Source organism: Oryza brachyantha, chromosome 7, assembly GCF_000231095.2.
Source record: "Oryza brachyantha chromosome 7, ObraRS2, whole genome shotgun sequence".
Lineage (NCBI taxonomy): Eukaryota > Viridiplantae > Streptophyta > Magnoliopsida > Poales > Poaceae > Oryza > Oryza brachyantha.
The window spans coordinates 15,119,750-15,139,637 of NC_023169.2; the positions used below are offsets into that span (position 1 = coordinate 15,119,750).

General features: G+C 40.5%; 3 protein-coding genes and 1 long non-coding RNA gene across 4 annotated transcripts; 1 reads left to right on the top strand and 3 right to left on the bottom strand.

Annotated features, from left to right (window-relative positions):
• The first annotated feature begins 603 nt into the window (after positions 1-603).
• On the top strand, positions 604-6,904 carry LOC102720161 (SUMO-activating enzyme subunit 2). The gene is made up of 11 exons (XM_006657835.3): positions 604-746; positions 887-976; positions 1,642-1,725; positions 1,850-2,068; positions 3,146-3,247; positions 4,247-4,690; positions 4,793-5,022; positions 5,215-5,308; positions 5,399-5,581; positions 5,720-5,817; positions 6,292-6,904. The coding sequence occupies exons 1-11, from the start codon at positions 696-698 to the stop codon at positions 6,602-6,604; spliced, it is 1,908 nt and encodes a 635-aa protein (XP_006657898.2). The 5' UTR covers positions 604-695; the 3' UTR covers positions 6,605-6,904.
• A 2,613-nt stretch (positions 6,905-9,517) lies between these two features.
• LOC121054978 lies at positions 9,518-10,282 on the bottom strand. Its single transcript, XM_040526269.1, has one exon. It carries the CDS (start codon positions 10,181-10,183, stop codon positions 9,602-9,604), a length of 582 nt encoding a protein of 193 aa, XP_040382203.1. The 5' UTR covers positions 10,184-10,282; the 3' UTR covers positions 9,518-9,601.
• A 417-nt stretch (positions 10,283-10,699) lies between these two features.
• Positions 10,700-14,064, bottom strand: LOC102711820 (protein EFFECTOR OF TRANSCRIPTION 2-like). The gene is made up of 3 exons (XM_015839003.2): positions 13,859-14,064; positions 13,270-13,632; positions 10,700-12,336 (listed from the first exon to the last, which is right to left on the bottom strand). Exons 1-3 carry the CDS (start codon positions 13,946-13,948, stop codon positions 10,936-10,938), a joined length of 1,854 nt encoding a protein of 617 aa, XP_015694489.1. The 5' UTR covers positions 13,949-14,064; the 3' UTR covers positions 10,700-10,935.
• A 2,923-nt stretch (positions 14,065-16,987) lies between these two features.
• On the bottom strand, positions 16,988-17,851 carry LOC107304645. The gene is made up of 3 exons (XR_001550715.1): positions 17,476-17,851; positions 17,264-17,354; positions 16,988-17,177 (listed from the first exon to the last, which is right to left on the bottom strand). It is a non-coding gene; the product is annotated as an uncharacterized LOC107304645 (long non-coding RNA).
• Positions 17,852-19,888: the final 2,037 nt, after the last annotated feature.

A 19,888-nucleotide genomic window follows, 5' to 3' on the forward strand; every position in this document is an offset into this window, starting at 1 on the left:
GGATTTTTTAACACCTAAATGAAGCATTAAATATACATAAATATTAAAACTATTTAATTGTAAAGTTATGGGAGAAATCGTGAGACGAATCTTTTGAGCCTAATTAGTACGTGATTAGACATAAGTGCTTCAGTACCTAAATGTGCTAATGACGGATTAATTAGGCTCAAAAGATTCGTCTCATATCTTATTAGTGGAATCTATAATTTATTTTATAATTAGACTACGTTTAATACTTTAATGTGTGTCAGTATATCCGAGGTGTTTTGAAAAAAGTTAACAAACTAAACAAGACCTAAACAGGGTCTAAACAGGGCCCTAATCTGCAGTAAACCCTGAGCCAAACAGCCTGTCGACTCAAGTCAAGAGGCCCTGAGGAGGTCAAACAGCCACCGGTTCGCCCAAAACCACTCGCCTCCCAGTCCCAGATAAGAAGGCCAGAGAGCACATCCCATCCGCCTGTCTCCATCAGGCTGCAACCCGCGGCCCGGTGGGCGTCCCCTCCGCTCCGCTTCCGCCTCGCCCAAAGCTGCGAGCTGCGCCACCAACAATTTCCACGACGCTTCCTTTCCGGGACGCGACCCGCCCCTTCCCCCAAATCGGTTCCTCCCCCTCCCCCTCCAAAAAAAAAAAAAACCCAACCTCAAAACCCTCGCCCTACCGCCGGTGCTCCGTGCTCGTGCTCTCCTCCCCGCATGGCTTCCTCCGCCGCCGCCGCCTCCTCCTCCTCGGAGGAGGCCGTCAAGGTGAGGTCGCCGCCGGCCCCTTCACTCCCGCTCCGCCGTGGGGGGCGGGGGATCTCTCCATTTTTTCTTTTTTATGTTGGGGGAATTTGTTGGGGGTTTGGGGAGGACTGATTCGAGTGGTTTTTGGTGCTGGCGTGCAGGCGGCGAAGGTGCTGATGGTCGGGGCGGGAGGCATCGGATGCGAGCTGCTCAAGACGCTCGCGCTCTCCGGCTTCCGCGACATCCACATCGTGAGTGCTGCTTGCTGTCTGCCTCTTCCATCTCCGTCTTCGCTGTTAATTTTGAGCTATTACTAGGGTTTTAGCGGTGTCGCGTGAATTGAGCTTTGGCATTAGGTTGGTAGATGCCCGCGTGGTGGATGGCTGGGGTGGCTCCAGTTAGTTGCGGGATCTGTGATAGGGATTGGAGGATAGCGTTGACCCCAAGCTGACAAGTTGGTATCTACTGTGTACAGCATGAGTGGGTTATGCAGCCTATAGTGGTGGAGACTTCAGTACTTGTTTTTTGCGAATCTGGAGCTTCATGTCTCATGCATATTGTTTGGGGCACCTATGTTTGTTATCTACTCCAATACAACACCGATTAGGCTGCTATTGACTTCTGATATTTTTTTGTTGGATTGACGTTTGTAGTTATGTTTACAAAGAAGAAAATAAAACCTTTTCTCAGACCACGTTGGCATGGTATTGGGGAGATAAATACATTCTTCATTTATTCTTTTCATTTCTTTTCCATAGTTATATGCTTTTCATTTTCTCTGATTTGATTCTTGCTTCTGACATACTAGTTTACATGCCTTTGTCAAGGGTCATTTTCCCTTGGTGCCGATGGAGCTAATGAAAATATCTCAATTTCCTGTCAAGTGTCCCAAGGAATTTGATCTTTTTCTCTACAGATTGACTTGGACACAATTGAAGTGAGCAATCTGAACAGACAGTTTTTATTTCGGCAGAGTCACGTTGGACAGTCAAAAGCCCATGTAAGTAACATTTTATACGGAGATATGATTAACATAATTATATGGCAGCATTCCATTCTGTATGTATTTGTTGTATCACCTTGTTATTGCTGCTTCTTATTTTTTTTGTCATTGATCTTGTCAGGTTGCTCGTGATGCTGTTCTGAAATTTAGGCCAAATATCAATATAACATCATATCATGCAAATGTAAAGGACGCTCAGTTCAATGTTGACTTCTTCAAGCAATTTAATGTAGTTCTGAATGGCCTTGATAATTTGGACGCTAGACGACATGTTAATCGCCTCTGCCTTGCTGCTGAAGTTCCATTAGTGGAAAGTGGGACAACTGGGTTTTTGGGACAGGTTAGTTGATAAAGCACCACAGTTCAGGTCCTGTAAACTCTTCTGTCTGTATGAATGAAGATATAATCCGCTGTGGTTTATCTTCTTGGTAATCTATACTGTTACTATGATTTGTTTGGCATACATCTTTCCAGTTGAGTATCTGTTGTGCAATTGACATTGTGTTTGCTGTGATCATGTGGGTCTATAGAGTGGGAATGTGGTGGTTCTTTAACCAGATTATTTTTACTAAAATAATCTAACCAGATTATTTTACTAAAATAATCTACTACCTCCATCCCAAAATGTAAGCATTTCTAAGCTGTTTAGCAGGGATTTAAGTTGAGAAGAATAGACTAGCCCTTTAATAAATGAGGAATAGGTGAGGGTGGGAGGGCAGGTGATAATAAAATGAGAATAATTTTGAATAAGAAGTGATGATGGATAAGTAGTACCGTGAATAGTGCTAAAAATGCTTACAGTTTGGTACAAGATTCAAATAATAGAAATGCTTACATTTTGGAATCGATGGAGTAATGTGGATCATAGTGAGTTAATTCTCCTTTGTCCATAAAGTTGTTCCGAAAAAAACCATTATCCACTGTTATCTATAATCTAACTCCCATAAAACTCAAATTAACTCCTGGTGGTAGCTTGGTCAATATATGGTGTACACACATATAAGCTACATACCTATTTGGCAGTTATGTAAATTGAATATAGACAGTGTCTAATAATATTTAAGTGCACATGATACATATAATTTTTATGTGCACATGTAAATTGCACTAACTCCTGGTGGTAGCTTGGTCATATTTGATGCATGAGATAATGGTTTGCAAAAACCGAAAGTTCTTTTGTGTACCCTGATTTGAAACAAATTACAATTTAGTTCTTGGGTTTTTGTGCACAGTTTTTTTCTTTTGCGTTGTAGATTCTGGACTTACCAACAGTGTCATTTCAATCATCTTTACTTCATCACAACTGTCAATTTACTGAAAGAAGATACCAGTGTTGACAAAACTAATTAATGAAACAATCATATGATGATTACAAGTTAATGATTTTCTAAATTTCTTACCACTCCACATTTTGCAGGTTACTGTTCATGTCAAAGGTAAAACAGAGTGCTACGAATGTCAACCAAAGCCTGTCCCTAAGTCATATCCTGTCTGCACAATTACAAGCACTCCATCTAAGGTCCCTTTTGCTTCATATCCCCCTACTGTAAAATTATATGTAGTCTGAAATGTTTGTACTAAAAACTTTTTAAAAATATGACCACTTATGTTCACATATTATGAAAAATACCACACCACAGGGCAATGATGTTTTGATTTCTATCACTCTATTTTGTCACATTTTTCATTTTTTTTACTGATGTATACTCTATCCTGTTATGATTAAGGGATGCTTTGGTGTATGTGAAATTGTGAAGTCAAACACAAACGTTAGTTATCAATATCTCTGCCTTTTTAGATTGGGCTTACATCTACGAAATGGGTGAATGTGTCCAAAGAAATACTTCTGTAACATTATAACTTTGCCATATTTTATAAATACTATATAGTTTATCAGTCAGACTCAAAGTAGTTCTGGAGGACATCTCCGGTCTGATCTATTTGTGACCGGAGGAAGTAAATAAAACAAGTACTTGTTGAGATGTGTACTGGAAACTGATTAAATATCAAAATGGTAGGTATGTACGACATCTGTTCCAAAATATAAGCATTTCTAGGTTCATGTCAAATTTTGAATAGCTGATATTCCCTTTTAATGTCACTTCAGTGGTTGTAGAATCATTGGAATCAGTGAAACATAGGAATCAGCATTGGAATGCTTATGTTGTGGTACAAAATTTGAATCCTAGAAATGCTTATATTTTGGAACAGAGGGAGTAGCAATAAGACTTCTTTTCCCCTCTTCTGGTTTCAAAATCTCTTGTTCTCCTATCCAAATTTATGTTTATTTTACTTTTTTACTGCCCTAGTCCATGCATATTTTGAAATCCCTCAAGATGCTATATGTGTTGCTTTAACAACCACACCCACCACTTTATGTCAATTTTTTTGCAACTAAAAATTTGAATGTGATTTGCCATTTTAGGGCAACACTTTGTGAAATGACAATATTTGGACCAAGCGCTGCGCTACCTGATAAATCTTAGAGATAGAATTCATGAATGACTTCTTTTTACAGTTTGTTCACTGCATTGTTTGGGCAAAGGACTTGCTTTTTGCAAAGCTGTTTGGTGATAAAAATCAGGATAATGATCTTAATGTCCGTTCAAATGAAAGTGGCACTTCCAAATCAGATGTATTTGAAAGGAATGCAGATGAAGATCTTGAGCAATATGCTAGGAGAATTTATGATCATGTCTTTGGTTACAACATCGAAGTTGCCTTAGAAAATGAGGAAACCTGGAAGAATCGAAGAAGGCCAAATCCAATATACATCCATGGTACATTACCTGAAGAAGCTATTTGGCAAAATGGTAGCTCACGGGACTGCAATAATCAACAACAAGAACCATCTGCTATGGTTTCTTTGGGTCTTAGAAACCCACAGGAAATTTGGAACCTTGCTGATAATTCAAGGGTATTTTTGGAGGCACTAAGACTATTTTTTGAAAAAAGGGAGAAGGTCTGTATTTATTCTCATTCAGGTTATGTAACCATTAAAAGTTACTTTGCTCTGTGATATATATTTTTTGAAGGTTTGATATTTTGCTTTTCTGGTATTCAGGAGATAGGAAACTTAATATTTGACAAGGATGATCAGTTGGCTGTTGAGTTTGTTACTGCAGCAGCTAATATCAGAGCCTCCTCTTTTGGAATACCTCTGCATAGCCTTTTTGAAGCTAAAGGTGTTGCTGGGAACATAGTTCATGCAGTGGCAACAACAAATGCTATAATAGCTGGTTTAATTGTTATTGAAGCAATAAAAGTGCTCCAGGGTGATTACAAAAGATATAGGTGACTATGCATTCCTTTTTGTTTGTTTCATGTCATTGTCTTTGTGTTTTTTTACTCAAAATAGTAAACTTCAACAAAACACTTGCTATCTAGTCTTGTGGAGTTCTGGATATAGTAATGCCCACTGAATTTTTCTATAAAACTCCCAAATTTCCAGAGTTTAATGGCACTTCATTGGTTAAAATTGTACAGAATGACATATTGTCTTGAACACCCTTCAAGGAAGATGCTCTTGATGCCTGTAGAGCCGTTTGAGCCTAATAAATCATGTTATGTCTGCTCAGAGGTATTTTGCACTATTGTTGGCTATAGGATATTTTTGTGTTTGATAGCTCTCTTTCAAGTCTGACTTGAAGCTGAAACCTGAATGCATCAGACCCCTCTTCTTCTGGAGGTTAACACAAAGACAACAAAACTGAGGGAGGTCATTGACAAAATTATAAAAAGCAAACTTGGGATGAATCTTCCATTGGTAATGATTGGCTCGACGCTTGTTTTTGAGGATGGTGATGGCTTAGAGGAAGATGAAGCTGCAAATTATGCTTTAAACCTTGAGAAGGTATTACCTTCCTCCCCTTCAAAGCAGTGCAATTCTATCCTATGGAGTTTATTTCTTCTCCAGCCTATGCCCTCGCAGTTCCAAATTGTTACAATATTATTTATTTATTTATTTCTGAGTTTTGTCTGGTTATTACAGATCTTGGCTGAACTTCCAGCTCCAGTTATTAATGGTACAAAGATTACTGTTGAGGATTTCCAGCAGGAATTCTCATGCAGCATTAACATCAAGCACAGGTAACTTATGAACCGTGCATGCTGGTCTGCTTGCTTGTCGGATATCTTTCCAAATGATACATCTATATGTTTTGCACATAACGTATAATTCAATTACTTAATTTGGTGTCCTTTTCTGTCCAACTATCTTCCCAAAAGGCTGGGATCTTGCCAGAGGTAAACTAAAGCAGACAATTTTACACAGGCATAGCACATAGGTGAAAATTAGCTGCTGTAAATGGAGCAATGAAGTTTTACCTTTTCTGCTGAAGTTTTCATATGATGTAGCACAGAGTGATAAGATATCAGTCAAAACTTCCATTCTTTCATGTATATTATTGTTGGCCCATTCCATGCTTTATTACATGTATATATATAATTTCTTATGATGCTGTGCTATAAATAATTGGAACCTGTATGTTATGATTCTGTCGTAGTGTACACATTACCTACTTTTCTAAGGGGTAGACTGAATATTTTCAGTGATCATTACAGGGATGAGTTTGATGCAGAGAAAGAACCTGATGGAATGGTTCTATCTGGATGGTCTGCTCCAGTGGAGAAGCAAGTTACAAGTAATGGTGGTAACCAGTCTGTTGCTTCTTCTTCTGGTACAGATTACCCTGACGGTATTGTTGAGGATATGTCCACTAAGCCTGGAATGAAGCGCAAGCTGGATGAGATATTAGAGTCAAAGGAAAATTGTGATGCATCCAGTAGTGCTCAAGTCGTCGAAGATGACGACGACGACGATATTGTTATGCTTGATGAGGACCCGAAGTTAGCCAAGAAAAAGAGATTGCAATAGCAGCTTTTCGGTCTGTTGAAGAGATAACAGCTATTGACTTAAACTATTATGGCTAACACATTGTTCCAGCGTAACATCTTTTGTAACTTTATATAAATGAATGTTTAGGGTTGATGGCGCTGAGCTATCAGTAACTGTACTCGGGGACATTTTTTTGCTTTAGATACGGTGCTTTAGGAATGTAATTTGTAGCCTTTAGGCACAGGAGTGACTAGCCCTGCTGACTGTCAGCTGAAAGGCTGCGCCTGTGTTTGTTAAGATTGGAGCAATGGTGATGTTCATTGAAGTCGTTTTCCACTATGCGATCCATCTTCTCATGGTTTTTATGGTCCGGGTTCTCATTGTTTAAACACTCTTCATTTGATTGTTGGCTTACCGGTTGTAGCTAAGTTTAACTTTACAGTTGATTTTGATGTATTTTCCATCGTACTTTACTTTCAGTTTTGATTTTAAATCATTAAAAACATACTTTAGATATCAAGGTTTTACTCTTTAGTTATTCTTTGTTGCTTCGTTCTTTTTTTCGTGGCTTATTTGGTTTTACTCTATTTATTCGTTGGCCGTGGAAAAGAAAATGAGATGGTCTGGAATTGCCCTGTTACGAGAAAGATGGGTGATTTGGACTTCTATAGTGTGCTCGAAGCCTCAAACTGGTTGCTGGAAAGCAGTTCCCACCTGAACTACGAGCTGAGTTGGGATTTTTGTGCTCGAACGCGAGCGTGGCTTCTGCGCTTTTTCGATAAATCGAGCAGATGGATTTGTTTTTCCGGCAACTGAGCGTGGTGTTTGGATCCGGGATTAAAGTTCCAATCGTATTGGATGAATTTAGAGTATTAAATATAAACTACCTATAAAACTAATTACATAAATAAGAGCTAATTCATCATAATTGTAGTATCGCATATGCTAATTATGGATTAATTAGGCCTAATAGATTCGTCTCGTGAATTAATTTAAGATTATAGATAAATTTTATTAATATTCTATGTTTAATATTTATAATTAATGTCTAAATATTTGGTGTGATATGGACTTAAAAAGTTATAGTCACACCTAAACAGGGTCTGAGTATCTAGAGTCATTCCTTTAACAAGATATTGGAGACACTGCTCGGGTTCTCTTGAAAGCTTTTGCTTTGTTCGGTGCCTGTACTTTGGAATACGTAGGCTAGAACCTTAAGCTAGAGCTAGAGCTAGAGCAGAAAGGAGGAAATCGTCTATTTGAACAAGCGGATGGATGAAGATTTTTTTTATTTTTAAACCTCTTTAATAAATAATTTTATTACTACACTTCGAAGAAAAATATCACCAACATTACCATGCCTGTCGTGCTAACTGGCTCGTGTAACACTAGCGTGGACAAAAGGTTCAAATGATAAATTTTTTTTTCGAGGTTTAGTAGTAAAATCATTTATTTAAAAGTTCAAAAAAAAAGAATGTCCTAATGTTGGTGGCGTGTCATACGGTGAAAATATTTATCTTTGAGATTTAATAATAAAATTATTTATTGAAAATGTTAGAAAAATCATGGATGGATATCTTAGTGCTTAGGTTATGTTCTTCTCTGCGTATTATTTTCAGATATTTCATTGATTTTACGCACACATACTGCTCAACGGTGTGTTTACTAAAAATAGTTTCTATCATAGAAGTTTATCAACTTATGTTTTCAACTTTATCCTAGTTAATTATATTGTTTATATTACTAATAACTATGAAAAATCAAATACCTTTTTATATTTTATCACCAAAGAAGACAGTCAGCTGCTAGGTGGTTTCCACTTTCTTACCAGAGCTATTGAAATTCCTCACCTCAAATTTCGATAACCGTGGATGGAACCATGCCATGATATTTGATACCGTCGTTTTCCACCAGCTAGATAGATACTATGTTTCTCAAAAGTTGTTTTTACCATTAATCGTCCTAAACGGTCCAACTTTTAAGAATTTGTAGTTATAGATTCTGAAAAATCAATTAAGAAGCCAAAAGCTAAAACAACAGTTTCAGAGCTTTTCTAGATTCTCAAAAATTTTCATAGCTTTTCCAGATTCTCAAAAACTGGCTGTCAACAGTTGCTTCTTGAAATCTAAAAGTTATCCTAAACAGGCCCTAAGCGGCACTTAAGAAGTGTTGAAACCGCCTATACAAAAATATTTTTTGTTAATGATTATATTGACTAGTCACTTAGTGTGCTACTATCGAGTTAGGTTAGGAATTGAAAAGGAAATTCTCATGCTTATAGCATTCACAATATAATAATTAAGATAGTATTTATAATATTAAATAAGTTATCATATAAAATAGAAATGACGTGCCATGTAAATAAATAAATGGAAAAAAACATGTGAGACATGGTTTACTTTCTGTGACGTGAAGTATACATAAATTATAATTAATGTTTTGCATTATAATTACTCTTCTGCCACTGCCGTACTGTCGTATAGGGCGGCTTAACAATAACTCAATCCCGTCCATTCTGAACAATAACCCAATTCCCTTCCACTCCGTGCATACTCGTTTATTACTGTTCCTTGGGAGAGTTATTAGGTTGTGTTGATTAGTTGCAACTGGATTTCAGAATTCAGAATTGCAGGTACGCACTCCAGTCTTTCTGATTTTTATTATTAGGTTTATATGACTGACCTGACTTGTTCATGGCAAACGAAGATGAAACCACAAACACGAGAGTGTTCAATTTTCTAGTATGAATAAATTGACCAAACCTAAGGCTGAGTACCAGAAAAGCCAAATAGTTAAAAACAGAGACATCATCTGTAGTATACCAATTTACCAATGAAGGCAACAACTAAACTCATCGCGATTTCTATCTTCGCCTCACTCAGCGATACGATCAAGTCAAATCATTGAATCACAATTGAATCGAATCAATATTCCAAGAACACGAACAATCCGCACGAAGGAAACCTGCAACTCCTGAATCAAGGCAAACACTCGTCTCAAGAAGAATTCGAAAAAACGAATCGATCAATCAATCAATCAATGCAGAAAAATCCGCGCTAGCTTCCGGCCACCGGCCGTCCTCGCGAGGGCGTCGACGAGCGAGGCGCCCCTCAAATGGCAGACGAGGGCGCAGAAGGCGATCCCGAGCAGGAGCGCCGCGAGCCGCCGGAGCCCACCGCGTGGCCCCCTCCCTCCTCCTCTCCTCGACACCGCCGCCCAGACGCCGAGCGCCTGGCCCACGCCCGACGCGTTCCAGTAGTCGGCGAGGACCGCCAGCCTGTCGCCGAGCGCCAGGGAGAGCGCCAGCGCCGCGAGCTCTTCCGCTGGTGTTGCCCTCCTCCTCCTCCTGCTGCTGCCCCCCAGCCCGAACCATCCGACGGTGAGGGGGCGCGGTCGCGGGAGGAGGCGGCGGAGGGAGGAGGACACGAGGCGACGGAGCGGCGGCGGGGGGAACGCGACGGACTTGGGCTTCGGGTGCCGACGGCTACGGCTGCGGCTGCGGCCGTTCTGGGCGGCGGCGCGGGGGGTGAGGCTAATGGTCGTGGAGGTGGCGCGGGTGATGGCGAGGAAGAAGCGCGGCGGCGCCGCCGCCGCCATGGGCAGTTGGCATTGGAGCATCGTGTCGTTGCGTGTTGGGGAGCGGATCGAGCGGGAGGGGAGGGAGGCGTCCGCGTGCTCTGTTCCCCTGACTCCTGAGTAATTTGGATTTGGAGGATACGCATCGTGAAATTGACGTCATGCTGCATAGGTGGCCGCTGTTACTTCTTACTCCACTTTTTTTTTTTTTACTTCAAGTGTTTGATTTTCTAGTCGATAATTCGTATTGTTAAAAAATTATATAATTATTAATTATTTTATTATAATTTAATTTATTACTAAATACACTTCCAATATGTTTTATCATTTTTATACATTTACATACAAATTGTAAATATGACGAACGGTTGTAAAAAATCAACAATCTCAAATAATAAACCAGAGGAATTACTATCGATCTGGTAAGGTTCATCCCCTGCTCAAAGAATTCATCGAGGAACATATATGAAATTCGTCAAGTCTTGCTTCCAGTACAGAATCAACTAATCATGAAATTCATTGGAAGAGTGTTATCTCTTTTAAGTAAAGTGTATAAATCAATACCCTATGGTCATTAGATGGCAAGTGTGCGATGTTCGATTACAGAGGTTGAGTGCACTACAAAAATTATGTTACAGAGTTTGTTTAACTGTCTATTTAGTTTAGAGCCAGCAGTGCATAAGCAATCAGAACTGGGGGTAAAAAAAAAAATCAACTTTCTTTGTTTTGTTTTTCCTTACATAGGTGCTATTACAACAAACGATTGGATGAACCATAGCAACTTAGCATCATGCCTATTCGTTCGATTGAGGGGTCCGACATGCTCTTTGGCCTTTATGCAACGGGCATCTTTTTCTCCCTGCAATTGGCTGGTTCTTACAGGGAGAACCATCCGATGCTCGAGCACCACAGATTGATGGCCATCCTGAGCTTCCCGAAAATGGTACAGACGAAGCATCAGTGACCTTTATTCCTTCGTGCTCATCGCATCTTTCTCTTCCTGCCATTGGTGTTGTTTTGCAGCATCCATTTTCCGTCAACGCTCCACACATAGTTGCTACATCGGGAGTTACTCTTCTGTGACATCCTAGGCCTTTTGATGACGGTGTGCTGGTAGAATTCTGCAATTTGATCAACTCAAACCACATTCTTCCGGAAGGCTGATTCTCTAGGGACTGAGATTTAGCATGACAGATCTCCTCTCCACAGTGCTTGTCACCTGCCATTCTGTGGAGTATTTCTTCATTCTGGAGCAAATCAGTTTTTTCAAATGAATCAAACTGTTCTTCTTCGCAACCATTATGCAGCTGACATGTTTTACTTCCTAAAACTACTTTGTTATTGCAGGCAGAGTTGTCACGTTCTTTTGCTTCACAAATATTAATGATCCCAGAGGTTTCATGTGTGCCCTTTTCTATAGGAGCTTCTCTGGTTTCCGTTTCCTTTGCTTCAAAGCTATTCCTTGGCCTTGATGGTTCTTTCACAGTTGCAGGCAGAAGTTTGGAGAGGAGTTCACCGGTTTGTGGTGCACGATCTGACTTGCTTTCATTTTCAGTTAGTGGAGGTATGGATTCAACAGATGGAATCTCAACTTGGTAGCTATAAGAGGAGCCTTTAGGGTTGATTGTAATTCTTCCTAGTCTTCTACCTTTGTGTAATTCACACCGCTTCCTTCCTTGTACTGGAGGCTCAAGACAAGAGGAGCCATCTCCCAGCATCACTCCACAAACAGTGTTAGAATCTTGTTCTGGCACAGTTTTTCGTTTCATAACATCGACTTTTTTTACTTTGTATCCTTCAGACTTACGTGCTTGTTTGTTGCAACAACTGTTACCTCCAGAGGTCTTTTTTTGGTGAATACCAATTTCCTTGTCAACATCGTTACCAGAGTTAACTAGCTGAGGTCTGAAGCCAACAAATGTACGAATTCTTGGGAGCATATTTTTCATAATGCCGGATGAGACATCAGCAGGCCCATTTCTGCTTATCTTTATACCTGCTTTCTCTCTGAACATTTCCTGTTTGAAGTTCTGTACTCTTCTAAGCAGAGACGATCTATGATTGACTGCTCCTTGTTCTAACTTGATAAGTATTTCTTCACGGCGACAAGAACTATTTTGAAGCTTGTTCCATGCATAATCAAACACTCTCAGCAACTGAGCTTCAGTCTTCTCAGCTTGTTGTTTGTTACCCATCTGTTTGTTTGCACATTAGCCAAGACATATTAGAAAAGAAAAAATTGTAATCCAATGCTAATTGCTAAAAGTGAAAATATGCCATAAGATTCATAACATTTTTAGGGCACATAAGATTCGTAGTTGACCCCGTTGCTTTTGCAAAAGCTACTAAAGATATAGTACTTATTCACTCCATCCACCATGGATCCTGATGGAAGACCAAAATATCTTAACTAGTTAAAAGTGAGAAGATCAATCTGACAATCTCGGCGTCCAAACATTTTTCAAGGGCAAAGTATAACAAATTGGATTGCTATTCGTGCAGACTACAGACTATGCAGTGGTGAAGATAGAAACTGCAGGAAACAATGAAGGTAAGACTAAACGCTAGAGACCTCTAGGAGTATCTTAACCTTTTATCTGAAGGATGAATTATATGCCCAAACTATGGTAGTAGCATATATGCAAAAATTGATCCAACATGTCAACTACAGCACTAGAAAGGCTATCCCAAAACTAAGAATATTACTAGGATAAAAGTAATCAACAACGAAATCGTCGCACATAACTATTGTTTTCACTAATAAACAAAAAAAAAAAGAGAAGAAACTACAAAAATGAAGTTTTAGACATAATATCGACAGAACAAAACAGTGGAACACTAAGAACAGAAGTTTTTAAGAGGATTTTGAAAACAGTTGTTAACATCTGTAAGTAGCACATTTTCAGTTCTGCAAACATCAGATATGATTAACACTCTCTAAGAACTATCTCCTACAGTCCATGGTATAATCTCAAAACTAACTAGCCAATGACCATCCAATTCATTTATTTCACTCTACAATTTATGGATACGAAGCCATTGTTGATTTATGCACGCGTGAAACAGTTCGAGGATCCATTTCTGATCTGAAGAGAGGAAAACAAGCATGGGAAGTAGTTTGCACTTACCAGAGCACATCGAAACACCATGGAGTAACCTCTGGCGAACACTTCCCTGAACAACCCATTCCCCGTCACCTGCGGATCCATCCCCGCTTTGCCAGCGGACGACAGCGAGCTCCCGGCGTTCAAGTGCGACCCTGTCCGGCCGTACTGCTGGAGCCTCGCCCTGACGTTGTCAGCCTGCCCGAGGTACACGACGACGACGCCACCGGGTCCATTCCGCCGAGCCCTAATACCTTCATCGGAAGCCCTCGCGACGCCCAGCTCGTAGAGGCCAGGGAAGTTCTCCGGGAGGTTGAGCACCCGGTACCTCTGGACCCCTTCCTTGCCGGCGGCGTGGTCCTCCCAGTCCGAAGGCCCGACAAGAACCTGCAGGTTGGGGAAATCCGAGGAGCAAATCAGATCCGGCTCGAGATCCAGAGATTTTACGCAACTATTCAGCCCCAGAATTCGGAATTGGAGGCGGTAGATGACGGCAAACTGCACAGTTCAACTGGACTCCAACAATCAGATCTCGTCAGCGCCCGCTCCAACCCCGGAAGCTCGCAGGAGGAGGAGGGGGGAACGGGACTACGGGAGCAGTTCGAGCACCTACATTCCATGGGGAGAAGAGGGAGTCGTGCTTGGTGCGAGGGCAGTCCTCCCGCTTCAGCCTCGCGGGGACGGCGGCGGAGGCCGCGGGCATCGCTGGTCCGCCCGCCCGTGGAGTGATGACGCACCCTCAGGTCTCAGCGCCGCCGCCGCCGCCGCCGTTGCGGCCGCATCGCCGACGGGGGCCGAGCGGGCTCGTCGCGTTTTGAAAATCTCGGGTCTCTATGGACTCGGTGGGCCGTGGCTCGATCCGCCGACCCGGGCCTGGCGCTTTTTTTTTTTGTTTTTTTTGGGTTAGGCCGGGAAGAGGTTTGGTTTTGCCGTGTGCGCTGCCGTTGGATTGACGACCGGACGGTGTGGTGGAGGATTTCATTTTGTTTAGTCGTGGTTTAAATCCAAGTGGCTCGATCAGCGGTGTGACGGTATAATAATGGTAACGATTTCAGTGGGAACAGTTTCCTGCTTTGCCTCATATTGGGCAAGAAAGGTGTTGCACTTTGAAATGACTAGTTCTATCACGTTGTCTTTTTTCTTAAAAAAAACTCGTGCATTTTATTATTGGGATTTATAACGGTATGCATGGGTTGATACAGTGCTGAGAGTATTTTCGATATTTCATCTAAATTTGATAATTTATATTGTTGTTTGGATGACCATCTAGAATATACTATCTCTTCGCATCCGTTATCACTCCAATAAAACATATATTACGTCCTCCTATATATTTTATTTGCAACATATCTTCTCATTCTTGCTCTCTTTTCTTATGATTCGATGTTGAGATATGGAGCGATGCGAGAGAAACTCTAATAGAGGGTGCTCTAGTTTTGAAGGATCTGGAGTAACTTTCCTCCCACATACTCTATTTTCAATATGGAGAGATGAGATGGAGTATCTTTTGGTAGTGCTCTAAGAGCAGAGGTGATTGGAATATATTCAGTTTTGTAGAAAACCTCTCAAGAGTGGGCAAATACACATTTCCGCGCATTTTTACAAGAAAGGACTTCAAAAAAAAAACAATCAGGATATTGTCCTTTGCTTGTCTTTAGTGTCGAAATTACATGCATGAGTCCTCACGCTAGAGGTTGAAGTAAATCAACAACAACGCGTGAGAGTTATACCTAGGTTGATTAGGAGAATTGGCATGGAGGCATTTTTTCCAAGATGATGAACAAATCCACCCTACTAACAAAGGGAGCAATAAAAACATATCGGTTGCAGAAGATAAGTAATGTTATATCAAATTGGGGCATGAGAGGTTAGAGCTGCCACAGTAAATCTTGGAATTCTGGGCCACCTTAGGAGTATTCCTCACCAGAGTTCAAGAAGAAGATGTTTACTTTCTTTGGGAACAACTCGCTAAAGAAAGATGTAGGTTGACAATATCTTGAACTCCATATAACCGGAGCCCGAACTGATGGGGAAAAAAGGAACGACTACAAGGTCGGTAATCTCGGAAGTTAAATCCTATTATATTCATCTTGGAGACAAGACTATAGGAGCCAGTAAAACAACAATGTCTATAATAGGAAAACCCTAACCAAATGAAAAGACTCATTATTTATACAACGGAAATAGCTTAGCATACGATCTTTTTCGGCGTCGGCACGAACGAAACGACGCACGGCGTGCTACTCCGCTGTCATCATGCACGGATTGTACGAAGACTTTCGTACATATAACATCTCTCTTTATACAACTACTATTAGGAACTATGAGTTGGTCTCGTGCTCTTCACTTTACCGGTGGTGAGCCACCAAAGAAGAGGAGGAAGAGAGGCCAGGGGTCTCATGTAATGTCATTTGGTACCCTCTGTGCTATCCGATTAGCTTGGTTTTATCCCTCATCATTTGCATGGTAGACATGTATAGTGTGATATAATCAGGGGCGGAACCAGAAATTTATTAAGCCTAGGGCTTAAAGATGAAATATAAATCTTTTGATTAAATTTTAACTAAAAATAGTATTTTTCCAATGAATTTTTTTGGCCAGGCGTAGGGCTCCAGTTCAAGCTGCCCCACGCCTGATACCACCCCTGAATATAACTATATGCTTTCTTTGGCCAACTATAGGACAAAACTTTTAGGGTCTAGGCTCTAGACTAACACATATTTTACCTCAGTTCTATAAATATTTTAATATTTTTCTACTTCATTTATCGTAGAAAGTCTTTACTTTCTGCAAATCACGTATACATATACCTATACAGAGTAAAAAAAATGATGGTAGATTTTTTTAAAAAAAAATAGAGGGAGTATATATCATATTTGGTTCGTGACCTTTATCAACCCAGCCAAAACTTGGGTAATGCCGAAATATTAGCCATCTATTTGATGGTGAAGCTTAACGTTTAGTCCAGGCAACCGACATCTTGGGTCATTAGGTTCAAGTAGGGCAGTATCAGGCGTGTGGCAGTTTAGGTTGGAGCCCCACGCCTGGCCAAAAAATTAATTGAAAAATTACTATTTTTAGTTAAAATTTAATCAAAAAATTTATATTTTATTTTTAAGTTCTAGACTTAGTAAATTTCTGGCTCCGCCCTTGGTCCAACCATATCCACGATATGTTTCTCTCTCTCTTTACCGTGGGTTCCAAGAATTTGCTCTGTTTTTTAGTTTATTATCGGTAGATGTACGTGGAAACTGTTAAGACGAGGGGTTTGTTTGGTTCATTGCTATTTCTAGCCTGGTCATTTCTCGGCAATATCAAGACTTAATCGTTGCTAAAAGTTTTTTGGCAAAAATTAGCTAGGCCTTGTTTGGTAATGTAATTATAGTGTCATTCAAGTAAGCCAAATAATTTAACGGTACCACTTTTCTCTCTCTACTGCTTAAAAATATATTCATCCATCCTTCTCTTAATTTACCTCACACAAAAATCATCTCTTCAAAAAACTAGAAAAAAATCAAGTGTCTTTTCTAAGAAAATTGTTTCTTTTTTTTATGGCCACGTACAATCCATCCTCAATTATATGGCTTATAGTTTTCTCTATGGATATGTATAATCCATCATCAATTGTATGAATCTGTTCTAATGCATGAGTATATTAGTAGTAAACCAAATATTGCTATTTTTTTTTTGATAGAAACCAAACATACCAACGTAACGAACTCAATTTTGAAAGGGAAAAGAATGGAGAACACAGGCTTTCACTGCATGATGTATCAATTATTCCGTCATTTGATTTTGAGTATATACAAATATACAACCTAATTCTAAAGCACAATATAAAATCTAAAGCTGTACACGGTTGCTGATACTACGGATCACCGTGTCACATGAGCATTTCGTCAACCAGGCAGCAGCAACAAAGCGCCATGAAGCTGCATCACACAAGAAAATGCCATGAGAATAAATTCTCTTTTGCAAGTCTTCTACCCCCAACGAATGGTGAAATTTACGTTCTTACAATCCTGTTACGAAGCCGCATTTGGGCGCCGGAGGCTCCGGCGGCTCGACGGGCGCGTACGCCGCCGGCGACGAAGGCGCCGCCATTGGCCCTGAAACGCAGCCGCGACGGCGATCGACCGAAACGAATTATTGCCATCGCCAAGCGCACGCCAATCAATCAATTAATCGAAGGCCAAACAGCATCCGGAGATTTGTCGCTAATTAATTTACCTGGTGCGGCGTTCGTCCGGTGCTGCATCTCGCCGTTTGCTTTGCGACGAAGCGACGAACGACGAACACCACCTGACAAACGAAAGATGATGGAGAGATAGAAAAGGAGAGAAACAAGCCAGGAAAAGTTCTCTCTTTTGTTTTCCCTGAACGAAGAGTCCAAAAGATATATGATGTGTATTTGTTCAGAGCAACGAGCCCCCCCAAAAAAGGGCACGTTAATTAAGCCGCTGCCCGTTGCGATGAACAGGCAGGAGAAACAGCTGGTTCCAAGGTTAGGAGGAATCTGGTACAACAAAACACAGGCATGGTATCTCTTTTCCTCCACTGTTATTATTACAAGCCATTGCCGGTCGCCTCACCAGCTGTATCTTTCTCTCTCTCTCTCGCAACACAGCCTTTTTTTTCCTTTCACTGGATCTAATTTTGGCTTTGCGAGACAGGAGGTGGTGAAGTGGCAGTTCGCTTTGCCTTGCAACGTACAGGCAGGAGGCATACAACGCAATATGCACACATGACACCCCCGGCAATAGTGGTGCCTTTGCTGTCAGTGGTGGCATGCGTTTTTTCCTTTCACCGTCAAGTGTGCGCCCGCCCCCGTGCGTCCTTGCCGGCAGCCAACACGCCGTACGGGGATACAGTCGGGTTAGTGCATGTACGACAGTGTGCGTGCCGGTGTGATACTCCTGGCTACACTATTGTAAAAAATATCTTCTGCGGCCATTTGCACCCAATAATTAGGGCCAATTTAGTTTGTAATACCAAACCTTAAGTGTGATTCAATTTAGTTGGGCCAAGACATACCTTGTGGTACACAAGTCATACCTTTGTATCTTCGTTTAAAAGCAATTTTACGGTACTCGATAAGATATCATGAGATACCATTTTTTTATATGTAAAATTTGGTATCTTATAGTATCTAGGTACCAGTAGGTAACAAAATTTGCACTAAAAGTTTGGTACCTACTCCAAGACTATAAAATTACTTTTCATTTAATATATGAACTTTTATGTTTTTAGCCATTTTTTTTGCCACATTTACATTGAGTCAGTGACGAATTCACCTCTTGGACAACCAGGAAGATTGCCTGGGCTTTCTGGCGCTAAACCATATGAGGATAAGCAATTACGTGATATAAAACCTGATCAAGCAATTAATAGTATAGATTATATATTTGATTATAGTTATACTTGCCCGTAATAATTTCTGGTTCTGCCACTGCATTGAGTTGCGGTGAAACTAGGCTTGGACCCAATAATCCTTTTATATATTATAGTAAGATTCATCGGATCAATTTTTCTTCTGGTAGTATTTCCTTACTCTAGATCATCTTTTATGGCCTTGCTTATGAATTGTGATCCATCATGCACCTAACTGGTTGTTGCTGGATCCACGCCTAGGCCTCAAGGGCCCTAGATGTTATGCTCATGATGCTACATGCTAGATCAATCGTAGCTAACCTAGCTATCCTACGAACGTGTGATTCACCAATTGCTATATTCTTAGATCAAAGCCACTCGCTATATTTGGCACCTCCAATCTTGTTAGGCTGGATTCAGAACCGTCGATGATGATCATATCCAGTGTCTTCAATCTCACCAGGACTAAATTAGCTCCGGCCGGAACTTGTTGAAAGGTCATTTACCATCCAGCAGAACCATAGTACAAAAACATGAGTGATCCGACAGTTGAACTAAAAAAAATAAACCAACAACATTGATGGTTCAATTTTGCTTAAAGATAGCCAGTGAAAAACGGGTGAACCAGATGGTTTTATGGTGAACTGACGAACTGAGGGTAGCTTTGTACAATCAAATTGTTTTTTAATTTATTAGGGCATTATGACACAATAAATTTATTATATATTCATACATATTTAATCAATTTATAATGATTCTATATTATAATTAATACAAATATAACATAAATAAATAAATAAATAATATCGTTTGGACCCATAAACCATTGAGCCGACAGCCAAATCGGATTGACACTCGGTTCGGTTTTTCAACCATGGACAGAACTATAATGCTACAAATGCCGTTTGTCTAGGCCTACTCTACCTGCCAGCGATGGCCATAGGGTGCTTGATCGAGCCTACACCATGACCCTTTTTGTTTTTTCAGCAACTTTGTTGGCCAAAACCACGGGTGAACCGCAATGAACCAGGAGAGAGAAATATTTCTTTTAGATCTAGGTCTAACTCATCCCGTCAAAACGGTGGGATGGATCCGTCCCAGAACGACCACGACGTACAGAGAAGTGTTCATTTTATTTATTAAATTTATTTAAAATATATTACTGGTATAAATATACATTCAAACAGGGTCAAGGATATGTTGGCTCTGTCCTAACCCATCTCATCCCTAGAACCAAACACATCCTAAATAAGATTAGATTTTCTCGTTTTTC